At 37.8% G+C, this 24139-nt stretch overlaps 2 protein-coding genes across 2 annotated transcripts; both read right to left on the reverse strand.

The window, feature by feature from the left end:
- Nucleotides 1-3746: 3746 nt before the first annotated feature.
- Nucleotides 3747-7136, reverse strand: LOC129116553 (uncharacterized). The gene is made up of 4 exons (XM_054627404.1): nucleotides 6913-7136; nucleotides 5458-5763; nucleotides 5075-5374; nucleotides 3747-4583 (listed from the first exon to the last, which is right to left on the reverse strand). The coding sequence occupies exons 1-4, from the start codon at nucleotides 6959-6961 to the stop codon at nucleotides 4456-4458; spliced, it is 783 nt and encodes a 260-aa protein (XP_054483379.1). The 5' UTR covers nucleotides 6962-7136; the 3' UTR covers nucleotides 3747-4455.
- A 5102-nt stretch (nucleotides 7137-12238) lies between these two features.
- LOC129116552 (uncharacterized) lies at nucleotides 12239-15909 on the reverse strand. The gene is made up of 4 exons (XM_054627403.1): nucleotides 15675-15909; nucleotides 14033-14341; nucleotides 13648-13947; nucleotides 12239-13116 (listed from the first exon to the last, which is right to left on the reverse strand). The coding sequence occupies exons 1-4, from the start codon at nucleotides 15721-15723 to the stop codon at nucleotides 12986-12988; spliced, it is 789 nt and encodes a 262-aa protein (XP_054483378.1). The 5' UTR covers nucleotides 15724-15909; the 3' UTR covers nucleotides 12239-12985.
- Nucleotides 15910-24139: the final 8230 nt, after the last annotated feature.

A 24139-nucleotide genomic window follows, 5' to 3' on the forward strand; every position in this document is an offset into this window, starting at 1 on the left:
CTTCCTTTATTTGAAGTTGGATTATTTGACTCTTCCTTGAAGGATTTTCATTATGACAAACAGGGGACTTTCTTTCACCTTGTCCTCTTTTCCTTCCCTCTTACCCGCACTATTGTTCCCCCAGGTTGAGCTAAACAGACCATGGATGTGTTTAGAAAATCAGCCAGTGATCAGTTATTTCCACAGACTGAATAAAGAGGTAGTTACACTGTGGGAGGTGTAAAGTCTACATGTATATCGGAGAGACGTATGCATCTACACCTTTTCAACATGTGGCTAGTATGTGTCTCTAACCACCTCAAAGTTTTTTCTCCGTATCACAGACTTCATCTAATGTAATAGTTATGATATGTATTGAAATAAAGCCAGAAATGATTTAAAATGTCTAAATGAGAACTAAAAAGGACTTAAAGAGAGCAGCATACCTTGAGGGCAATGATATTGTTCAACTAAAATTAGCATTTTTCAGTCTTGTTCAACGCTCTTATACTGTATACTGAGCAATTTCCCGCCTGTCTCAGTATTCAGTATTAGAGCCCTGTTCAAGAATGAACACTTTGAAGTATACTGGTGTCTTTTGCCTTCTCTTAAACTGAAGATATATCCATAATAATAATAATAATAATATCCAGATTAACTTTAAAGAAACACTCAGCTCTTTTGTTCCGTGACGCCTGCTGGATTAACTGACATAGATGCATATCTCAACGTATCTCAATAAAAGATTTTATTAGCATCATTATTGAAAGAATTGACAATGAGCACATCTCTGAGAATTGCATTTCTCTAAATTGGATAGTTCAAAAATAAGTCTGAAAGTTTGTCATCTAACTTCTATTGGTGAAATAGTGCTGCCTAACAAAAGCTTTGACCTTGAAAACAAATAAAGACGATCAACAACCATAAATGTATATAAAATAAAGTTCTTACCTTGTGCTTCACATGAACGCAGCAGATAAACGATAAAGAGAAGTGCGACCCACGGCCCCATTCTGCAAACTGTTATGCATGAGGAAGTGGTAAGGAGATTTGTCGCTCAACAAAAAAAATTCTCAGGAAGAGACTGTAAGACATTTTATGTAACGAGTAAATTCCAAATAGTCCCATTTAAAAAAAGAAAAAAAAAGAAATTCTTTGAACAACATAAATTAATCCAGTTTGTGTCCATAGGTTGAATTGTGACTACCTTCCCATCACGCCATGGCTCTCATATTTTATCAATCTAAGACGGCCTTGTGACACAACTTCCGTAAACTTCGACTGCTCCTCTGACATGAAACAAAATACTGCCTTTAATAACTCAAAATCAGCTTTATTAAACCAGAGAGATTTTTTCATTTGATCTCTCCATCTGCACTTAACATTCCAGAGCTTGATGTTAATTCAGTACATTTTTTACAAATACATACAATTTCCAACACATTTAAATCCATCATACTCATCCTTGATTCATCATCGTCAGACTTTTCCATCAGGATAGAATCATTATCAGTGACTTACAAGATTACTTTCACATTCTCTCCTCTGGTGGTCCTTCTCATGTCCTTCTCATGGGGCTTCGACAAAATGTTTGTTGTTAATTTGATGTTAGTAACTTCAAAATGATATGGACGTACAGAAGGATCCCACTTTACACAGAAAGGAGGGCTTCCTGGAGTACAGTAACATTCCCTCTGCAGGACTAATAAAGGATTATCTTAACATCTACAACCCACAATAACCCGATGGGCATTCATATCCAGGTTACAGCTGTTTGTGATGAAACATTCTCTCATTTGAGATGGAAAATCAGAAAATCAGAATAGCTTTTTTTAAGAAGGAAGCATCTATTTAAAAGTATATGACTGCTTCAAATTCAATCATATTCAATGTGTAAGTGCTTTTAGTAGTATCAAAAAACTTGCTGATTAGTGGAAACTGTTGGCAGATCTTTCTTTCTTTGTCTTGTGTCACAGTTCTGCTCCATACTCTCCTCTCATTCTGTCTCACCTCATCAGCTCAACTCAGTATATAAGCTCCAGTCACACACACACTCACTGCCAGATCGTTCTCTGAAGTATGCATGACCTTCCGCACTTACCCTCGGACTGATCTCCCGTTTTGCCACGATTTCAGATTCCTTTGTCTCCTAATGTTGGCGTGCTCCTGCTTAGTAAATTAATTAATTTAACATTTTTAACAAAAAAATCACATACTTTCCTTCACCATGAGATTAATTAACATTACACACTTGTATGGATACAGAAATGGAATCTCAGTTCCATACACTTGTAGCGAGACTGGATGGACCTTTGTTGATCTAACACTGCAGAATCTTGTTCAAATCCAGAGACATCCAATCTCCCTCAAAATTGGTTTTACTTCCATACACTCCTGTCATTAGCTGTTCACCTGCCTGTCACTCTGTCTCTCAGTTCACTTCGGCCACTCCCAGTTCCATTTCCAGCTCACAGCCCAGCCCCTTCTCTCTCACCACACCATCCCTCACCTAATCAGTATTACTCAGTGCACCTGTCTGCCACACCTCCTCATTAGCACAATCCCTCTCACCTGCTCACTCTGCTGCACCTACTCCCTCCAGTATTTAAATCCCAGTCAGTCACACACTCGCTGCCAGATTGTTCGCCGCATTTATGCCAAAACCTTCCAGCAATTTCCCTTGGACTGATTGCCGGTTGCCGACTCTGCCTGTTCGGACTTCCCTGCCTTGCCTGTGCCCCGGTCAACGCCTTAGACTTCTGTCCCCGACCACGAGTATAGCCTCCGCTTCCTCTGGTTTCCGTTTGCCTGATCCCCTGCCTGTTTCCCTGACTGCTTGGCGCGCTCCTGAGAGGAATTCACGACGTGAGTCAGGCCCTGCCTGTTTGTCTGCTGTTTGTCCCGCTTTCAATAAAGCTGCTGCATTATACTCCTTGTCCTGTCGCACAATATACAGTCTACAGTAAGGAAATCCCACACTAATCATTATTTACCATAGCCAATGTTGTGCCAAACTTCTGTGTACCTTAAAGCCCCCACAGGCAGATTTGTTTTCAATGTTATATAGCCTAATATCACAAATCACAAATTTGCCTGATCTTTTCACAATCTGTACAATTCAAAAAATCTTATGTCCTTGGATGCTTGCATCAGATAAGTTGATACATTTTTTGTGATAAATATACATGTGATATTTTATCAAAATATACTTTTCATTGTTGATAAAGGAGATAACCTCAAAATTGGTGCACTTTTTATGCTTTGCCCATTCATTCTTAGCATCACCAGGTCAGGTCCCAGAGGTATCTGCATGCTTTGCTGTCTGCCAAAGCTCATTGTTTTGATAAAACCTCTAGGAGTCGCCAACATCCCAACATATCAAATCCCACACACAGAGGCTTTAAAGTGTGCTGCTGTTTGAGGATGGAGTAATTTAGACACACCCAGAAATGCAGATTCAATTTAGATGCAGCTCAAGTACTTTAATTGTTAACAGTTAAACATTTTTTTTTTAAATGCTGATTTTTTTCTATTACTGACCTGCAGATAAAAGAGAGAGCATCGAGAATACTGTTGTAGCGAGTTTATCAAACTACGTTAAAATAAAAATATTACTTCTCGTGAAAACTCTGAACAGAGGAAAACAAAAAAAAAATGGCAACAAATTATCCAGTCTCAATATCTCAGGCGTAAGTCCTGATTTCATTGACCTCATAGTTCCCACTTTGAAATAATATGACAGACAACGACTTGGAGATAAATGGGTAATTTATTTCTAATACGATTAAATGAATGGATGACAAGATTAATAATTAAACAAGAATACAAATGATGAATAAATTGATTTAAAATGACACAGGCAATATTATATCAGATAGTGAAGATAAGTTGTGATTTCCTCATACTCCTATCCCTACTCTAACCGGTCGATCTAATAATAAAATCTAAGAATATATAGTAAAACTGAACAACTACCCAAGAAACGCAATCTAAACTACACAAAGCCAAGACCTTAGTTTTAAGATTTGATTTAAAAACGGTGAGGGAGTCTAAGGCCCTGATCTTCTCCAGGAGCTTATTCCATAGGCGTGGCCCCAGCGAAGAGAAGGTATGATCTCCTTGGTTGCCAGCTTTGTCCGGATAACATCCTCCAAAAACATTTTTACATGGTCACCTCTGACCGTGATTATTGGATACAATCAATGGATAATAAATAAAGCATTTGTTTAAAAGGTAACCGTTGCAGTTTTCTTGTGAAGAAACAATGTTTACATGAAGTTTTGCATTACTGAGTCCATGTTTTAAATCCATCACCCTCACCATGGAACATTTGCAAAGCTGATTTTATAAATGTTTAAATTCTACATTTTTTTACATCCATGTTTGCTGGCTTGCATTCTTCTTCCTCTATACTGCCTTTTCTTGTGTGTTACTGCCTCCAGCTGTGGATCAGTGGTTTAGCATGAGCATTCTTTATTAGTGCTTCTTGAGCTTCTCCATGAGGTGAACAGTGATGACGGCCGACACCATGATGACCAGACCGACAGAGAACACGACTATCTTCACCAGGTACACAGAGACACCAGCAGACGGACTCTCTGAACCTGGAAAACAACAAAACAGGTGGTTTCAGTACAAAACTGACACAAGATAACTTTTTGTGTACTTTACTCAAATGCTGCAATTCCTGCATTTCAAAATTGCAATGTGCAGTTGATTTTTCCGGACTGCATTGATAGTTTTATGTTGATTAATTTTTTATTTTATTCTTTTGCTTAGCTTGCTTTTTTGTGTTAATTGAAACAATCTCGTTCTAGTGCTGGCCTACATGTTCTCTACTTAAAAATGCAGTAATGGAGGCAAATGGTACTTTCTACACCGAACATGAAAATTTGTTATTTAATAATTTATGTAATTAAATGTTCCGATAATTAACATTTCTGTTTTTCCCCCCAAAGCCTGACAAGGTGGTTTAGACATGATCAGAACGTATCCACTTAAAACACACGTTATATATATATAATAAAAACAACCCCTTAAGCTAACTCCAAACTGTGCATTATTATAAGGAAGTCATTTTGTCTTTCAGTCTTACCAGGATATTTGGGGCAAGAGTCTTCAATAATTTTAACGTCGTTGGTCCAGCTAACATGGTTACTATGGTTACAGATGATTGAGCTATTCAACAGGTGGACCCGGAGAGAAGCACCAGAGGTTGTGACCTCTGATTGCTCTCCTCCCTCCTGACTGCAGGTTTGGTTGACACATCTAATAGTGCTGCTGATGTTGGAGTCATGTGTACTGCAGGTCACAGTGAGATTACAGGAGCTTCTGGAGACCAGTGGGTCCACTGGGTCCACTGGGACCACTGTCAGTTTAACTGGAGACACTGGATCTGAGGGGGAAAGTTTCTGTGAAGAATTTTAGAAACATGAGACAGAAACTCTCTATCAGTGTCTGAAAGGTTAACAAACTCACCTTCAACTGTGACCTTGTATTCAACTGGTGGTTGGTCTCCTAGAATCGTAACCACTCGTGCAGTATAAACTCCACTGTCTGCCTTTTGAAGATTCTTCAATTTCACAGAGAATTTTTTCACAGGAAACTCAATCCTTCCAGTGAAAGCAGGAAAGATTGATGGTTCTCTACCAGGAATAAATCTTACTAATTTGACCGTTTTATTGAAGTTCCAGTCAACAAGTACAAAATCCTCAGGAACATCATCAACATTCAGAAGCAGATCATCTCCCTTCTTCACAAACACAGGAGTCACAGCAATGGGCCCTGTAAAAACAGTAGACACATAAAACAATAAACATCACACACAATATATGATTATAACTGAATGTTACTTCATCCCTACTATGTTTCTTATACATTGAACCATCAGTTCAAACACCTTCAGCTTATCATGTCTTATCAGTGATTGGAAGAGTTCTCATAAAATCTCTTATGTCAGTTTTGTCTGGTGACACATATTGCCTCAGGAAAGAGAAGTTTAAGAAGTGAAACTAAGTCCACTGAGAGGAAGTTAGTAGTTTTTAGGTTTTTTTATCCTTCAGGCCTACAGTGGTGCCACCTTTATGACTTTAAAACATACTTTTTGGACTTAGTTAGTTAGTGTTTTTATTCAGTCATCACACACAATACAATGTACACAGCCTATATATAATGTAGTATACAATATAACTGAAAAGGCATAGGCAGAAGCATTAAGCTTATATATGCCTATCTTACTTTCCCAACAATAAAGCCACCCTCAAGCAAACAAATTATATAGAAAAGAAAAAAAAAAGATATATATATATTTCATTCAGACAAAAATAGTTTTGTAAACAGTCCTTTAGAAAACCAAAAAAGAGTTACACATTCTTACATTTATATTAGAATTCTTCCATACTTTAACCCCAACAATAGAAATTAATCTTCTTTTAATCCCATTTATAGCTTTTTGAACGGTAAACTTACAAACATCTCTCAAATCATATTTACACTTGTGTATTGAAAAAAACCTTTGTACACAGTCTGGCAATGACTTTGTTTAAGCTCTGAACATTGTTTGCATTATTTTATAATAAATATAATAACTTCAATTTTTTTGATTCTTTAACCTGTCTGTCACTTTTTGAAAAATAATTTAAAAAATCTACACAACGAAGCATGCCCAAATTAAATGTAATATGATTTTTTTTAACTTTCTCCCAAGTTTTCAGAAATCACTCCCTCTTCTTAGATTTGTGATCAATAAAAATCTTTTTTTTTGCTGGGTTTTACAAACAAAGAAAGGCTAATCAGTCTCCCCCTGACATATGTATTGCTAATCATAAAATAAATCTGAAGCAACTTCATGATGGTCAGTTCATGTTTTACAATAAAGAGGCATCGCTGCTGTATCTGTTGATAACATTTAAGTAAACAGTGTTCTTATCTTACCTTGTGCCTCAATGCAGACAAGCAGCCCCAGTATCACAAAGATGAACATTATAGAGTCTCTGTCCGGTTGCCCTGTCTGACTACACAATGCAATAATCTGTGTTCTGTTCGGCAATAAACCAACAAATAGCTCACAAACTGCAGGGTTCCAATGACGGCTTATTAATTACACCCAGGAGACGTTTACACACAACTGCTCTTCATCAGACTAAAGTTGACTCTGACTTTGCTCCAAAAAACAAGGAACAGGGCTACAGTCACAGTTGGGGATATTTTGTCAAAACCACACAACCTTGCTCAGGATGTGAACAAATACGCTCCTCTCTTTGAAGTTCCTCTCTGAGCTCTGTTTTACTGCTTGAGATCTGTTAACACAAAGACTTATTTAGTTCAACCCTTTGTTAAGGAAGCAGATTTGAACATATAAGTCCACAACGTGGTGGTTGATATTAATGCTCTGAATATTTGATAGAGAACCTTTGAGGGTAGTTTTCATCTTTGGCACAAAACCATTAGTTGACAGAATAAAAAGGGAAAAACATTAGGAACCTAAGACGGAAAAAACATTACAATTAGTGTCAATACACTATATGACTCATAACATACTGTTATTTGTATTGTGTGTGTATTTGCTGTATTAGTTCATGTTTTGCTTCACCAATCACTTTAATCTTGGGTTCTGACTGCACTTGCTATGATAACCACTTCCTGCCTCATAGGTCTATATTCAACACGCTGTATGCAAAAACAAAAGATGGCTGTCATAAACTGTAAATGTTCACACTGAAAGCTGAGAGTGCCTGCCAAAGAAAGAGGAACCTGCAAAAAGGCATTGTTACACAGTAATCATCCTACATGATGAACAAAATACTGGTGACCACTGTAGAATGAGTCTCGGGCGATTGGTTGCCCCGTCGCTCAGAGGTCCCTGCGGCCGATCCACCCGGTCACAGCTTTTTTTCTGTCCTGGCCCCTCAGTGGTGGAATGAACTCCCCACTGACGTCAGGACAGCAGAGTCGCTGCCCATCTTTAGGCGCAGGCTGAAAACTCACCTCTTCAGGAAGTACTACCCGGAGCCTTCCTCGTAGCACTTATTGCACTCGTATTAGTTGCTGCACTTACTGTATTCGTATCAGTTCGCTGCACTTATTGAATTTGTATTTGTTTACTGCACTTATCCTATTCGTAGTAGTTTGTAGCACTTACTATATTCGGATTAGTCTGTTGCAATTATTGTTTTCGTAGTAATCTGCCTCTGCACTATACTTTTGCTCTGGCTTATACTTTGAGATGCTTGTTTAAGAAAGGAGATGCACTTATGACTTCTGGTGACTAGTAGTTCTCTTGAATACCTATGTTGAATACACTTCCTGTAAGTCGCTTTGGATAAAAGCGTCTGCTAAATGACTGTAATGTAATGTAATGTAATGTAATTCTTTAGCTTAGCTTGCTTTTTTGTGCTAATTGAAACAATCTCGTTCAAGTGCTGGCCTATATGTTCTCTACTTAAAAATGCAGCAATGGAGGCAAATGGCACTTTCTACAACGAACACAATTATTTATGTAATTAAATATTCCTATAATTAACATTTCTGGGGACGACCAGGGGGACGGATCCACTCTGGAGGTTGGGGCTCTTGAGACCGGGGCTCTGGCGACATGGTCTCTCAGGCAAGGGAAAGCTGCGGCCCAGCGGGAACAGGGGAAAGCTGCGGCCCAGCGGGAACGGGATCTGGTGAACGGGATCCGGGAACGCTGCGGCCCAGCGGGAACATGATCCGGGAAATCAATACTTTATAATAATCATGATAAATACACACACATGTTTTACACATTTATAAAAGTCATAAGACTTTGAATTTCAGCTCGGTTTGCTTTTTATACCATAAAAAAACACCAATGAGTGATGCTAAGCAAGCTTTTACAGAACTCACAAAATCCCCACCCACAACACTCTCATGAGTTTTTTACATTTTCCTGTTGTAAAAAAAACGGAAGACCTCGAGTTAAAGACACGTAGACAAAATGACAATTATGTGTATTGTACATGGCAATGCACTGTAAAATGTTGGGTTTAGCACTTTCTGTTAAACTAATGTAGAATAACAACTGGAATGTAGTCAGTTTAGATTAAATATGTTGTGTTCAAGGTGCTCTATGGCCTCTGGGCCTCTACTGAGTCTATTGATTGTTAGTAACCGTGCTGTTTGAGTTTTGTTTTTCCAGCAACATGTGCTTTTTGTTTACACTTTGATCATGTGGTGTTGTCATGTGTTTTCTGTTTTTGTTTTGAAAAGTCATGTGGCCCTGACTCCACCCTGTCTTTGTTTGTTTTCCCGCCATTTTGTGTGCACACCTGATTTCTGTTTGTGGGTATTTAAGCCCGGTGTGCCTTGGAGTCTCTGCCAGATCGTGCCAGTTAATTCCTGAGCCTTTCCAGCGTTTTGTAAATCTTGTTTCTCTGTCTGCCTGTGATTTTTGACCTTTGCCTGATTTTTGACCTGCTCTGTTTGGATTCTGTGTTTTGGATACCTTTGCCTTGGACTCTGTTCTGACTTTTGGATTTTTTGACCTCTGCCTGCCTATTTGACTTTGAGACTGTTTTTGCCCTTTGGATTGTTGCTTGAGAACTTTAATAAATCTACTCTGAACCAAGAGCTGTGTGGCTGCTAGTGGGTCCTTTGCTACTGAATCCTTAACAATTGATGGTGTGGGCATTACTTATTTTTTGTTATGTATTAGCACTTTAGTACATGATGTACATTTGCACCTTAGGAGGATTAGCTGCCTGACATGGCACCTCACCATGGGAAGATATGTTTTATGATACTACTAAAAGCACTTACACATTGAATATGATTGAATTTGAAGCAGTCATATACTTTGTCACAGTTTTACTTCCATACACTCCTGTCATTAGCTGTTCACCTGCCTGTCACTCTGGCCGTTTCTCAATACCAAGTACGGTCAAGTATGGACTTGCAAACTTGCAAGTTCATACTTGGATAGTTCGACTCGGGAGTACAAACTCCCGAGGACGGGAGGACGCAGTACGGTCATTTTGCAATTGGAACAGCAGCGAACTTGATGACGTCACCAACGTCACGACGTCACCAACTCAGCTCGTCGGTCCCGCTTACTCCGGTTATCTTCAGTCATATATTATTATTATTATTATTATTATATTCCTTTATTGATCCCCATGGGGGAAATTCGGGTGTTGCAGCAGCTCAACTACACAGAAACAGATAATAAATACACATACTATACAATAAAATAAAAATAGAATAAAATAAAAAATAAGAATACAAATAAATATATTGACAATAAAACGAAATATGATATAAAACACAACCCTGCCTTTTTTTCGTTTTCATTTAGAAAATATTAAAATATTATATATATATATATATATATATGTATATGTTTTGTGTTACATCTGCAACCACAACCACAGAGACACCGGAGCCAGCGGCACATCTGGAGGAGCCTTGCCGAGATCAGGCTGCTGTCAGCGGGCTACATGAGCACCACCGCCCGGTCTCCTCTCTGGTCCTCTCATCTCCGACAAACGTCGACGCTTTTTCAAACAGGCTCTATCTTGATAAATTGACCGCATATTTTAAGTCTTAACAACTACATTCTCGCTTAAAAAAATGTTAAAACTAAATTCCGTTACACAACAGCAGCAGTATTTAGACAGTTATAACTGACAGATGTGAGCCGTCTCCGCCGCTGTCGGCTCTTGTTTGCTGGTGAAATGCATTCTGGGATACTTGGCTGTCCAAAGTCCACACAAGTCTACTCCGATGCATCCTCGGTATAATGGGCGGAGCGAGGACACTTCCGGGTATCTGGACCGTACTTGGCTGGATGCGAACTTGTGTATTGGAACAGTACTTGGGCCGCGCTTGATGACGTTTCACAAGTTCACGAGGACACAAGTACAGAGAAGTTCACATATTGAGAAACGGCCTCTGTCTCTCAGTTCACTTCGGCCACTCCCAGTTCCATTTCCAGCTCACAGCCCAGCCCCTTCTCTCTCACCACACCATCCCTCACCTAATCAGTATTACTCAGTGCACCTGTCTGCCACACCTCCTCATTAGCACAATCCCTCTCACCTGCTCACTCTGCTGCACCTACTCCCTCCAGTATTTAAATCCCAGTCAGTCACACACTCGCTGCCAGATTGTTCGCCGCATTTATGCCAAAACCTTCCAGCAATTTCCCTTGGACTGATTGCCGGTTGCCGACTCTGCCTGTTCGGACTTCCCTGCCTTGCCTGTGCCCCGGTCAACACCTTAGACTTCTGTCCCCGACCACGAGTATAGCCTCCGCTTCCTCTGGTTTCCGTTTGGCTGATCCCCTGCCTGTTTCCCTGACTGCTTGGCGCGCTCCTGAGAGGAATTCACGACGTGAGTCAGGCCCTGCCTGTTTGTCTGCTGTTTGTCCCGCTTTCAATAAAGCTGCTGCATTATACTCCTTGTCCTGTCGCACAATATACAGTCTACAGTAAGGAAATCCCACACTAATCATTATTTACCATAGCCAATGTTGTGCCAAACTTCTGTGTACCTTAAAGCCCCCACAGGCAGATTTGTTTTCAATGTTATATAGCCTAATATCACAAATCACAAATTTGCCTGATCTTTTCACAATCTGTACAATTTAAAAAAATCTTATGTCCTTGGATGCTTGCATCAGATAAGTTGATACATTTTTTGTGATAAATATACATGTGATATATTATCAAAATATACTTTTCATTGTTGAAAAAGGACACAACCTCAAAATTAGTGCAGTTTTTATGCTTTATCCATTCATGCTTAGCATCACCAGGTCAGGTCCCAGAGGTATCTGCATGCTTTGCTGTCTGCCAAAGCTCATTGTTTTGATAAAACCTCTAGGAGTCGCCAACATCCCAACATATCAAATCCCACACACAGAGGCTTTAAAGTGTGCTGCTGTTTGAGGATGGAGTAATTTAGACACACCCAGAAATGCAGATTCAATTTAGATGCAGCTCAAGTACTTTAATTGTTAACAGTTAAACATTTTTTTTTTTTAAATGCTGATTTTTTTCTATTACTGACCTGCAGATAAAAGAGAGAGCATCGAGAATACTGTTGTAGCGAGTTTATCAAACTACGTTAAAATAAAAATATTACTTCTCGTGAAAACTCTGAACAGAGGAAAACAAAAAAAAAATGGCAACAAATTATCCAGTCTCAATATTAAGGGTTAGGCGTAAGTCCTGATTTCATTGACCTCATAGTTCCCACTTTGAAATAATATGACAGACAACGACTTGGAGATAAATGGGTAATTTATTTCTAATACGATTAAATGAATGGATGACAAGATTAATAATTAAACAAGAATACAAATGATGAATAAATTGATTTAAAATGACACAGGCAATATTATATCAGATAGTGAAGATAAGTTGTGATTTCCTCATACTCCTATCCCTACTCTAACCGGTCGATCTAATAATAAAATCTAAGAATATATAGTAAAACTGAACAACTACCCAAGAAACGCAATCTAAACTACACAAAGCCAAGACCTTAGTTTTAAGATTTGATTTAAAAGCGGTGAGGGAGTCTAAGGCCCTGATCTTCTCCAGGAGCTTATTCCATAGGCGTGGCCCCAGCGAAGAGAAGGTATGATCTCCCTTGGTTGCCAGCTTTGTCCGGATAACATCCTCCAAAAACATTTTTACATGGTCACCACTGAAATAATTTGTATGTACAAAGTGAGAACAGTGATAATTGGATACAATCTATGGATAATAAATAAAGCATTTGTTTAAAAGGTAACCGTTGCAGTTTTTTGTGAAGAAACAATGTTTACATGAAGTTTTTCTTACCAAAATGCATTACTGAGTCCATGTTTTAAATCCATCACCCTCACCATGGAACATTTGCAAAGCTGATTTTATAAATGTTTAAATTCTACATTTTTTTACATCCATGTTTGCTGGCTTGCATTCTTCTTCCTCTATACTGCCTTTTCTTGTGTGTTACTGCCTCCAGCTGTGGATCAGTGGTATAGCATGAGCATTCTTTATTTGTGCTTCTTGAGCTTCTCCATGAGGTGAACAGTGATGACGGCCGACACCATGATGACCAGACCGACAGAGAACACGACTATCTTCACCAGGTACACAGAGATACCAGCAGACGGACTCTCTGAACCTGGAAAACAACAAAACAGGTGGTTTTACATTTACATTACATTACAAAACTGACACAAGATAACTTTTTGTGTACTTTACTCAAATGCTGCAATTCCTGCATTTCAAAATTGCAATGTGCAGTTGATTTTTCCGGACTGCATTGTAAGACAGCATAATAGTTTTATGTTGATTAATTTTTTATTTTATTCTTTTGCTTAGCTTGCTTTTTTGTGTTAATTGAAACAATCTCATTCTAGTGCTGGCCTATATGTTCTCTTCTTAAAAATGCAGCAATGGAGGCAAATGGTACTTTCTACAACGAACATGAAAATTAGTTATTTAATTATTTATGAAATTAAATGTTCCTATAATTAACATTTCTGTACTCTCTAGTTGAGTTGGTTTTTACAAGGTGGTTTAGACATGTTCAGAACTTATCCACTTAAAACACAAATAATATTTTAAAAACTGAAGGAAATGTTAACAACCCCTTAAGCTAACTCCAAACTGTGCATTATTATAAGGAAGTAATTTTGTCTTTCAGTCTTACCAGGATATTTGGGGCAAAAGTGTTCAATCATTATAACGTCGTTGGTCCAGCTAACATGGTTACTATGGTTACAGATGATTGAGCTATGCAACAGGTAGACCCGGAGAGAAGCATCAGAGGTTGTGACCTCTGATTGCTCTCCTCCCTCCTGACTGCAGGTTTGGTTGACACATCTAATAGTGCTGCTGATGTGGGAGTCCTGTGTACTGCAGGTCACAGTGAGATTACAGGAGCTTCTGGAGACCAGTGGGTCCACTGGGTCCACTGGGTCCACTGTCAGTTTAACTGGAGACACTGGATCTGAGGGGGGAAAGTTTCTGTGAAGAATTTTAGAAACATGATAGCAGAAACTCTCTATCAGTGTCTGAAAGGTGAACAAACTCACCTTCAACTGTGACCTTGTGTTCAACTAGTTGTTGGTCTCCTTGAGCCGTTAACACTCGTGCAGTATAAACTCCACTGTCTGCCTTTTGAAGATTCTTCAATTTCACAGAGAATTGTTTCACAGGAAACTCAATCCTTCCAGTGAAATTAGAAAAGATTGTTGGTTCTCTACCAGGAATATTTCTTACTAATTTGACCGTTTTATTGAAGTTCCAGTCAACAAGTACAAAATCCTCAGGAACATCAACATCAACATTCAGAATCAGATCATCTCCCTTCTTCACAAACACAGGAGTCACAGCAATGGGCCCTGTAAAAACAGGAGACACATAAAATAATAAAGATCACAAATAATATATGATTATAACTGAATGTTACTTCATCCCTACTATGTTTCTTATACATTGAACCATCAGTTCAAACACATTCAGCTTATCATGGCTTATCAGTGATTGGAAGAGTTCTCATGAAATTTCTTATACCGGTTTTGTCTGGTGACACATATTGCCTCAGGAAAGAGAAGTTTAAGAGGTGAAGCTAAGCCCACTGAGAGGAAGTTGTTGCTCAAAGTTTTTCTTTTTAACTCTTTTTAATTTTATTTAAAGATGTCGGTCAGTATTGTTCTAGAATATGTTTTTTTTTTAAACGTTTTAAAGGCTTTGACTTTAATGCTTAGCATTGAAAACCAAACTTTTGTTTGCTCCATTTTTTCCTGAGAAACAAGCTATTTGTTTTAGATTAGGACGCAGAATTCCTTTTGCCTTTAATAGTGTTTTGTTTTTTATCCTTCAGGCCTACAGTGATGCCACCTTTATGACTTTAAAACATACTTTTTGGACTTAGTTAGTTAGTGTTTTTATTCAGTCATCACACACAATACAATGTACACAGCCTATATATAATATAGTATACAATATAACTGAAAAGGCATAGGCAGAAGCATTAAGCTTATATATGCCGATCCTACTTTCCCAACAATAAAGCCACCCTCAAGCAAACAAATTATATAAAAAAGAAAAGAAAAAAAGATATATATATATATTTCATTCAGACTCAAAAATTAGTTTTATAAACAATCCTTTTGAAAACCTAAAAGAGTTACACATTCTTACATTTATATTAGAATTCTTCCACTTTAACCCCAACAATAGAAATTAATTTTCTTTTAATCCCCTTTAAAGCTTTTTGAACGGTAAACTTACAAACATCTCTCAAATCATATTTACACTCGTGAATAAAAAAAACAACCTTTGTACACAGTCTGGCAATGACTTTGTTTGAGCTCTGAACATTGTTTGCATTATTTTATAATAAATATAACTTTTTTGATTCTTTGAAAAAAAAAAAAGAAAAAAATCTACACAACGAAGCATGCCCAAATTAAACGTAATATGATTTTTGTTAACTTTCTCCCAAGTTTTCAGAAATCACTCCCTCTTCTTAGATTTGTGATCAATAAATAAACATTTTTTGCTGGGTTTTACAAACAAAGAAAGGCTAATCAGTCTCCCCCTGACATATGTATTGCTAATCATAAAATAAATCTGAAGCAACTTCATGATGGTCAGTTCATGTTTTACAATAAAGAGGCATCGCTGCTGTATCTGTTGATAACATTTAAGTAAACAGTGTTCTTATCTTACCTTGTGCCTCAATGCAGACAAGCAGCCCCAGTATCACAAAGATGAACATTATAGAGTCTCTGTCCGGTTGCCCTGTCTGACTACACAATGCAATAATCTGTGTTCTGTTCGGCAATAAACCAACAAATAGCTCACAAACTGCAGGGTTCCAATGACGGCTTATTAATTACACCCAGGAGACGTTTACACACAACTGCTCTTCATCAGACTAAAGTTGACTCTGACTTTGCTCCAAAAAACAAGGAACAGGGCTACAGTCACAGTTGGGGTTATTCTGTCAAAACCACACAACCTTGCTCAGGATGTGAACAAATAAACTCCTATTTTTGAAGTTTCACTCTGAGCTCTGTTTTACTGCTTGAGATCTGTTAATAGAAAGACTTATTTAGTTCAACCTTTTGTTAAGGAAGCAGATTTGAACGTATTGGTCCACAATGTGGTGGTTGATATTAATGCTCTGAATATTTGATAGAGAACCTTTGAGGGTAGTTTTCATCTTTGGCACAAAACCATTATTTGACAGAATAAAAAGGGAAAAACATTAGGAACCTAAGACGGAAAAAACATTACAATTAGTGTCAATACACTATATACAACATAACATACTGTTATTTGTATTGTGTGTGTATTTGTTGTATTAGTTCATGTTTTGCTTCACCAATCACTTTAATCTTGGGTTCTGACTGCACTTGCTATGATAACCACTTATTTCCTCATTGGTCTATATTCAACACGCTGTATGCAAAAACAAAAGATGGCTGTCATAAACTGTAAATGTTCACACTGAAAACTGAGAGTGCCTGCCAAAGAAAGAGGAACCTGCAAAAAGGCATTGTTACACAGTAATCATCCTACATAATAAACAAAATACTGGTGACCACTGTAGAATGAGTCTTTGCAAGTTGAAATAAAACGTCAAACTATAGAATAAAGATATTAAACAAGTCTACTGTAACTGACATGAATAAAGTAAGTGGTTAAAAGTGATGATTCCTGACTTTTAAGTGATCTTTTCTTGTGGATGTTGACTTTCACATTTGTATCAACAATTTATAATGCAAAGTATGATCCAAGTTGCACATTCTTCCTTTATTTGAAGCTGGATTACTTGACTCTTCCTTGAAGGATTTTCATTATGACAAACAGGGGACTTTCTTTCACCTTGTCCTCTTTTCCTTCCCTCTTACCCGCACTATTGTTCCCCCAGGTTGAGCTAAACAGACCATGGATGTGTTTAGAAAATCAGCCAGTGATCAGTTATTTCCACAGACTGAATAAAGAGGTAGTTACACTGTGGGAGGTGTAAAGTCTACATGTATATCGGAGAGACGTATGCATCTACACCTTTTCAACATGTGGCTAGTATGTGTCTCTAACCACCTCAAAGGTTTTTTCTCCGTATCACAGACTTCATCTAATGTAATAGTTATGATATGTATTGAAATAAAGCCAGAAATGATTTAAAATGTCTAAATGAGAACTAAAAAGGACTTAAAGAGAGCAGCATACCTTGAGGGCAATGATATTTTTCAACTAAAATTAGCATTTTTCAGTCTTGTTCAATGCTCTAATACTGTATACTGAGCAATTTCCCGCCTGTCTCAGCATTCAGTATTAGAGCTTTGTTCAAGAATGAACACTTTGAAGTATACCGGTGTGTTTTGCCTTCTCTTAAACTGAAGATATATCCATAATAATAATAATAATAATATCCAGATTAACTTTAAAATCAGCTCTTTTGTTCTGTGATGCCTGCTGGATTAACTGACATAGATGTAGACGGCCGTGTGACACAACATCTGTCAGCTTCGACTGCTCCTCTGACATGAAACAAAATTCTGCCTTTAATAACTCAAAATCAGCTTTATTAAACCAGAGAGATTTTTTCTCATTTGATCTCTCCATCTGCACTTAACATTCCAGAGCTTGATGTTAATTCAGTAAAAAAGTGTAACAAATAGATACAATTTCCAACACATTTAAATCCATCATACTCATCCTTGATTCATCATCATCAGACTTTTCCATCAGGATAGAATCATTATCAGTGACTTACAAGATTACTTTCACATTCTCTCCTCTGGTGGTCCTTCTCATGTCCTTGTTGCCGCGACTGAAAAATAAAAGGGTGCTTAAGACAAAATGTTTGTTGTTAATTTGATGTTAGTAACTTCAAAATGATATGGACGTACAGAAGGATCCGACTTTACACAGAAAGGAGGGCTTCCTGGAGTACAGTAACTTTCCCCTCTGCAGGACTAATAAAGGATTATCTTAACATCTGCAACCCACAATAACCCGATGGGCATTCATATCCAGGTTACAGCTGTTTGTGATGAAACATTTTCTCATTTGGGATGGAAAATCAGAAAATCAGAATAGCTTTTTTTAAGAAGGAAGCATCTATTTAAAAGTATATGACTGCTTCAAATTCAATCATATTCAATGTGTAAGTGCTTTTAGTAGGATCAAAAAACTTGCTGATTAGTGGAAACTGTTGGCAGATCTTTCTTTCTTTGTCTTGTGTCACAGTTCTGCTCCATACTCTCCTCTCATTCTGTCTCACCTCATCAGCTCAACTCAGTATATAAGCTCCAGTCACACACACACTCACTGCCAGATCGTTCTCTGAAGTATGCATGACCTTCCCGCACTTACCCTCGGACTGATCTCCCGTTTTGCCACGATTTCAGATTCCTTTGTCTCCTAATGTTGGCGTGCTCCTGCTTAGTAAATTAATTAATTTAACATTTTTAACAAAAAAATCACATACTTTCCTTCACCATGAGATTAATTAACATTACACACTTGTATGGATACAGAAATGGAATTTCAGTTCCATACACTTGTAGCGAGACTGGATGGACCTTTGTTGATCTAACACTGCAGAATCTTGTTCAAATCCAGAGACATCCAATCTCCCTCAAAATTGCAAAATGCAGTTGATTTTAACGGACTGCATTGTAAATTGTAAAACAGCATAATCGTTTTATGTTGATTCGTTTTTTTATTCTTTAGCTTAGCTTGCTTTTTTGTGCTAATTGAAACAATCTCGTTCAAGTGCTGGCCTATATGTTCTCTACTTAAAAATGCAGCAATGGAGGCAAATGGCACTTTCTACAACGAACACAATTGTTTATGTAATTAAATATTCCTATAATTAACATTTCTGGGGGACGACCAGGCGGACGGATCCACTCTGGAGGTTGGGGCTCTTGAGACCGGGGCTCTTGGACAAGGGGGCTCTTGAGACTGGGGCTCTGGCGACATGGTCTCTCAGGCAAGGGAAAGCTGTGATCCAAGGGGAACAGGGGAACGCTGCGGCCCAGCGGGAACAGGATCCGGGAAATCAATACTTTATAATAATCATGATAATTACACACACATGTTTTACACATTTATAAAAGTCATAAGACTTTGAATTTCAGCTCGGTTTGCTTTTTATACCATAAAAAAACACCAATGAGTGATGCTAAGCAAGCTTTTACAGAACTCACAAAATCCCCACCCACAACACTCTCATGAGTTTTTTACATTTTCTGTAAACGGAAGACCTCGAGTTAAAGACACGTAGACAAAATGACAAGTATGTGTATTGTACATGGCAATGCACTGTAAAATGTTGGGTTTAGCACTTTCTGTTACACTAATGTAGAATAACAACTGGAATATAGTCACTTTAGATTGAATATGTTGTGTTCAAGGTGCTCTGGTGGTGTGGGCATTATTTATTTTCTTGTTATGCATGGCTGTTATTGACAGACAGTTAGCACTTTAGTACATGATGTACATTTGCACCTTAGGAGGATGCCTAACATGGCATCTTAACATGGGAAGAAATGTTTTTGATTCTACTAAAAGCACTTACACATTGAATATGATTGAATTTGAAGCAGTCATTTTAAATAGACGCTTCCTTCCTACAAAGCTTCAGTTTCTCCGTCTCAGTGGTTTTAAACAAACAAGAAAATGAGAGAATGTTTCATCACAAACAGCTGTAACCTGGATATGAATGCCCATCGGGTTATTGTGGGTTGCAAATGTTACTGTACTCCAGGAAGCCCTCCTTTCTGTGTAAAGTCGGATCCTTCTGTACGTCCATATCATTTTGAAGTCACTAACATCAAATTAACAACAAACATTTTGTCGAAGCCCCTTTTGTTTTTCAGTCGCAGCGACAAGGACATGAGAAGGACCACCAGAGGAGAGAATGTGAAAGTAATCTTGTAAGTCACTGATAATGATTCTATCCTGATGGAAAAGTCTGATGATGATGAATCAAGGATGAGTATGATGGATTTAAATGTGTTGGAAATTGTATGTATTTGTACATTTTTTACTGAATTAACATCAAGCTCTGGAATGTTAAGTGCAGATGGAGAGATCAAATGAGAAAAAAATCTCTCTGGTTTAATAAAGCTGATTTTGAGTTATTAAAGGCAGTATTTTGTTTCATGTCAGAGGAGCAGTCGAAGCTGACAGATGTTGTGTCACACGGCCGTCTTAGATTGATAAAATATGAGAGCCATGGCGTGATGGGAAGATAGTCACAAGTCAACCTATGGACACAAACTGTTCAAAGAATAATCCCATTTTAAGGAAATGGGACTATTTAGTCGCTCTTTACATAGTCTTCACAGTCAGCTTTTTCTTGAGCGTTCACAAATCTCCTTCCCACTTCTTCATGCAGCACAGTTTGCAGAATGGGGCCATGGGTTGAACTTCTCTTTTCTGTTTATCTGCTGCGTTCATGTGAAGCACAAAGTAAGAACTTTATTTTATATACATTTTCGGTTGTTGATCGTCTTTATTTGTTTTCAAGGTCAGAGCTTTTGTACCGTAGCACTATTTTACCAATAGAAATTCAGTCAGGAAAACTTGCGTCATAGATTTTTATCCATTTATTGCAACAATGGAAATACAGTTATTCTTGGCTCTGGGGCTCCTCTATTAAAATGCTCCCTGGATTGGACAAGCAGCTACTAAGCCAAAACAGGGAGCCCCATACATAGACCCCCCGGTATACAGAAATTAGCCCAAGGTTAGACTTTGAATTCCATTTCAACCATTTGTTATGCAAGATTAACTCTGGACTAAAAAGGGTGGAGGCTGGGGTGGAGGAGGTGGAGCTTTGCCAGCGGTACGGTCTGTAACACGTTGGTGTAACAAGGATCACTGAGAAGTGAGTCATATTTAAATAGACTGCCTTTGGTGAGAGCTGTGATTGGTGTGATTCAATAGGCCGACTGTCAGCTGGTTACAGCTGGGGGCGTATGACTTCCGTGTCCTGCATGAACTAACGCAATGCTTCATTTAGATGAAAAACTTTCAGACTTATTTTTGAACTATGTAATTTAGAGGAATGTTTGCTATTCTCAGAGATGTGCTCATTGTCAATTATTTCAATAATGATGCTAATAAAATCCTTTATTGAGATAAATTGAGATATACATCTATGTCAGTTAATCCAGCAGGCGTCACAAAACAAAAAAGCTGAGTGTTTCTTTATGGTTATCCTGGATATTATTATTATTATTATGGATATATCTTCAGTTTAAGAGAAGGCAAAAGACACCAGTATACTTCAAAGTGTTCATTCTTGAACAAAGCTCTAATACTGAATACTGAGACAGGCGGGAAATTGCTCAGTATACAGTATTAGAGCATTGAACAAGAATGAAAAAGGCAAATCTTAGTTGAAAAATATTATTGCCCTCAGCCAGTCAACAAGATTATTAGATATTATCCATATTTTGATGAAGATCTGGATCCAGACACAGATTGTTAACGATCTAAACCTTTTTGTGTTCTTAAAGTTACACATGTAGAGGATTGACTTGCTTAGCGAAGGTATGCTCTCTTTAAGTCCTTTTTAGTTCTCATTTAGACATTTAAAATCATTTCTGCCTTGAATTTAAACACATATCATAACTATTACGTTAGAGGAAGTCTGTGATACGGAGAATCACAGACTTCCTGTGACACCATTAAGGTGGTTAGAGACACATAGTAGCCACATGTTGAAAAGGTGTAGATACATCCGTCTCTCTGATACACATGTAACTACCTCTTTATTCAGTCTGTGGAAATAACTGCTCACTGTCTGATTTTCTAAACACATCCATGGTCTCTTAAACTCAATCTGGGGGAACAATAGTGCGGGTAAGAGGGAGGGAAAAGAATACAAGGTGAAAGAAAGTCCCCTGTTTTTCAGAATGAAAATCCTTTGTCATGTTAAAAAAAAGAAATTAGTGACATCTTCCTCTCAGTGGGCTTAGCTTCACTTCTTAAACTCCTCTTTCCTGAGGCAATATGTGTCACCAGACAAAAAAATAAATAATAAAAATAACTCTTCCAATCACTGATAAGCCATGATAAGCTGAATGTGTTTGATGGTTCAATGTATAAGAAACATAGTAGGGATGAAGTAACATTCAGTTATATTCATATATTGTGTGTGATATTTATTATTTTATGTGTCTCCTGTTTTTACAGGGCCCAATGCTGTGACTCCTGTGTTTGTGAAGAAGGGAGATGATCTGATTCTGAATGTTGATGATGTTCCTGAGGATTTTGCACTTGTTGACTGGAAATTCAATAAAACGGTCAAAATAGTAATATTTATTTCTGGTACAGAACCAACAACATTTCCTAATTTCACTGGAAGGATTGAGTTTGCTGTGAAAAAATTCTCTGTGAAACTGAAGAATCTTCAAAAGGCAGACAGTGGAGTTTATACTGCACAAGTGTTAACGAGTCAAGGAGACCAACAACTAGCTGAATACAAGGTCACAGTTGAAGGTGAGTTTGTTAACCTTTCAGACACTGACAGAGAGTTTCTGCTCTCATGTTTCTAAAATTCTTCACAGAAACTTTCCCCCCTCAGATCCAGTGTCTCCAGTTAATCTGACAGTGGTCCCAGTGGACCCAGTGGACCCACTGGTCTCCAGAAGCTCCTGTAATCTCATTGTGACCTGCAGTACACAGGACTCCAACATCAGCAGCACTATTAGATGTGTCAACCAAACCTGCAGTCAGGAGGGAGGAGAGCAATCAGAGGTCACAACCTCTGGTGCTTCTCTACGGGTCCACCTGTTGCATAGCTCAATCATCTGTAACCATAGCAACCATGTTAGCTGGACCAATGATGTTAAAATGATTGAAGACTTTTGCCCCAAATATCCTGGTAAGACTGAAAGACAAAACGGCTTCCTTATAGTAATGCACAGTTTTAGTTTTAAAGAAAACTTTTATAACTCCAAGTGAAGATGTTTTTTTTTCTGTGGTACATTAAATAAAATGGGTTTGTTAAAAGTATGGTTGAACTTTTATTGTTTTTCAGGTGTGTCTGGGCTGTATTTTTAGAACTAAAACCCGTTTGCAGTAAACATTTTGTTAACTTTTGTAAACTGCTGTGAAGCATTTTTGTGAAGCGCAGGAAAAACAAAAACTGGTGTTTGTGTGTGTGTGTGTGTGTGTGTGTGTGTGTGTGTGTGTGTGTGTGTGTGTGTGTGTGTGTGTGTGTGCGTGTGCGTGTGTGTGTTGGTATAAAATGTAGTTTAAATCAGTTTAAAATATTTTTTAGTTTTTGTTAATTTATGTTTTCTCAAGTGAAAACAATTAAAAAAAAGAATCATGAGCCTTATTTTGCAGCTAGCATGAATTATTTATTGTTATTAATAGATTGGCTTTGTAAAATTAAGAAGCAGGTGGTATTTAAATAAGCAAATTCGGGGTCTTTTGGAAGGTTGGCACATTGAATAAATTAAATGATTCCTTACTACAGATCAGGTTACTAACACGTTTGTTTAATTAGAACTCCAGTCTGTCAAAAGCACGGACTGGGAACATGTGATGCTACAATGAAACATTCCAAACTATGTTGCATGACTTAAACCAGGCAGACTCTTCTAATCTGGCTTTTATTGTTTTTTGTTTTACAGATCCTGTCCCTCCCTTTGGGATTGTTATTTGCGTCATATTTCTTCTCATCATAATGGCTGTTCTGTTAGGCCTGTTTCTTTATCGTCGAAAGAGAGCAACCCGTAAGTCCAAGTATACATTTTAACATAGAAATACAAGTAACATCTACAAAATCCTATTTGTTTACTCTACATATGATTTCAGCTTTTTAAAGTTCATCGTCTGCATTATTTACCATAGCCAATGTTGTGCCAAACTGCTGTGTACCTTAAAGCCCCTACATGTAGATTTGTTTTCAATTTTATCTATATAGCCTAATATCACAAATCACAACTTTGCCTGATAGGGCTTCACAATCTGTACAATTTAGAAAATCTTATGTTCTTGGATGCTTGCATCAGATAAGTTGATACATTTTTTGTGATAAATATACATGTGATATATTATCAAAATATACTTTTCATTGTTGATGAAGGAGACAACCTCAAAATTGGTGCAGTCTTTATGCTTTGCCCATTCATTCTTAGCATCACCAGGTCAGG

Source organism: Anoplopoma fimbria, unplaced genomic scaffold (assembly GCF_027596085.1).
Source record: "Anoplopoma fimbria isolate UVic2021 breed Golden Eagle Sablefish unplaced genomic scaffold, Afim_UVic_2022 Un_contig_13020_pilon_pilon, whole genome shotgun sequence".
Classification (NCBI taxonomy): Eukaryota; Metazoa; Chordata; class Actinopteri; order Perciformes; family Anoplopomatidae; genus Anoplopoma; species Anoplopoma fimbria.

Excerpts from the sequence above, each read along its gene's own strand:
- LOC129116553 (XM_054627404.1), bottom strand. The coding sequence starts at position 6,961 with ATGTTCATCTTTGTGATACTGGGGCTGCTTGTCTGCATTGAGGCACAA. Across the intron at positions 5,764-6,912 it reads TGTCTGCATTGAGGCACAAG|GGCCCATTGCTGTGACTCCT; the intron begins GTAAGATAAGAA and ends CTGTTTTTACAG. Across the intron at positions 5,375-5,457 it reads ATACAAGGTCACAGTTGAAG|ATCCAGTGTCTCCAGTTAAA; the intron begins GTGAGTTTGTTA and ends TTTCCCCCTCAG.
- LOC129116552 (XM_054627403.1), bottom strand. The coding sequence starts at position 15,723 with ATGTTCATCTTTGTGATACTGGGGCTGCTTGTCTGCATTGAGGCACAA. Across the intron at positions 14,342-15,674 it reads TGTCTGCATTGAGGCACAAG|GGCCCATTGCTGTGACTCCT; the intron begins GTAAGATAAGAA and ends CTGTTTTTACAG. Across the intron at positions 13,948-14,032 it reads ACACAAGGTCACAGTTGAAG|ATCCAGTGTCTCCAGTTAAA; the intron begins GTGAGTTTGTTC and ends TTCCCCCCTCAG.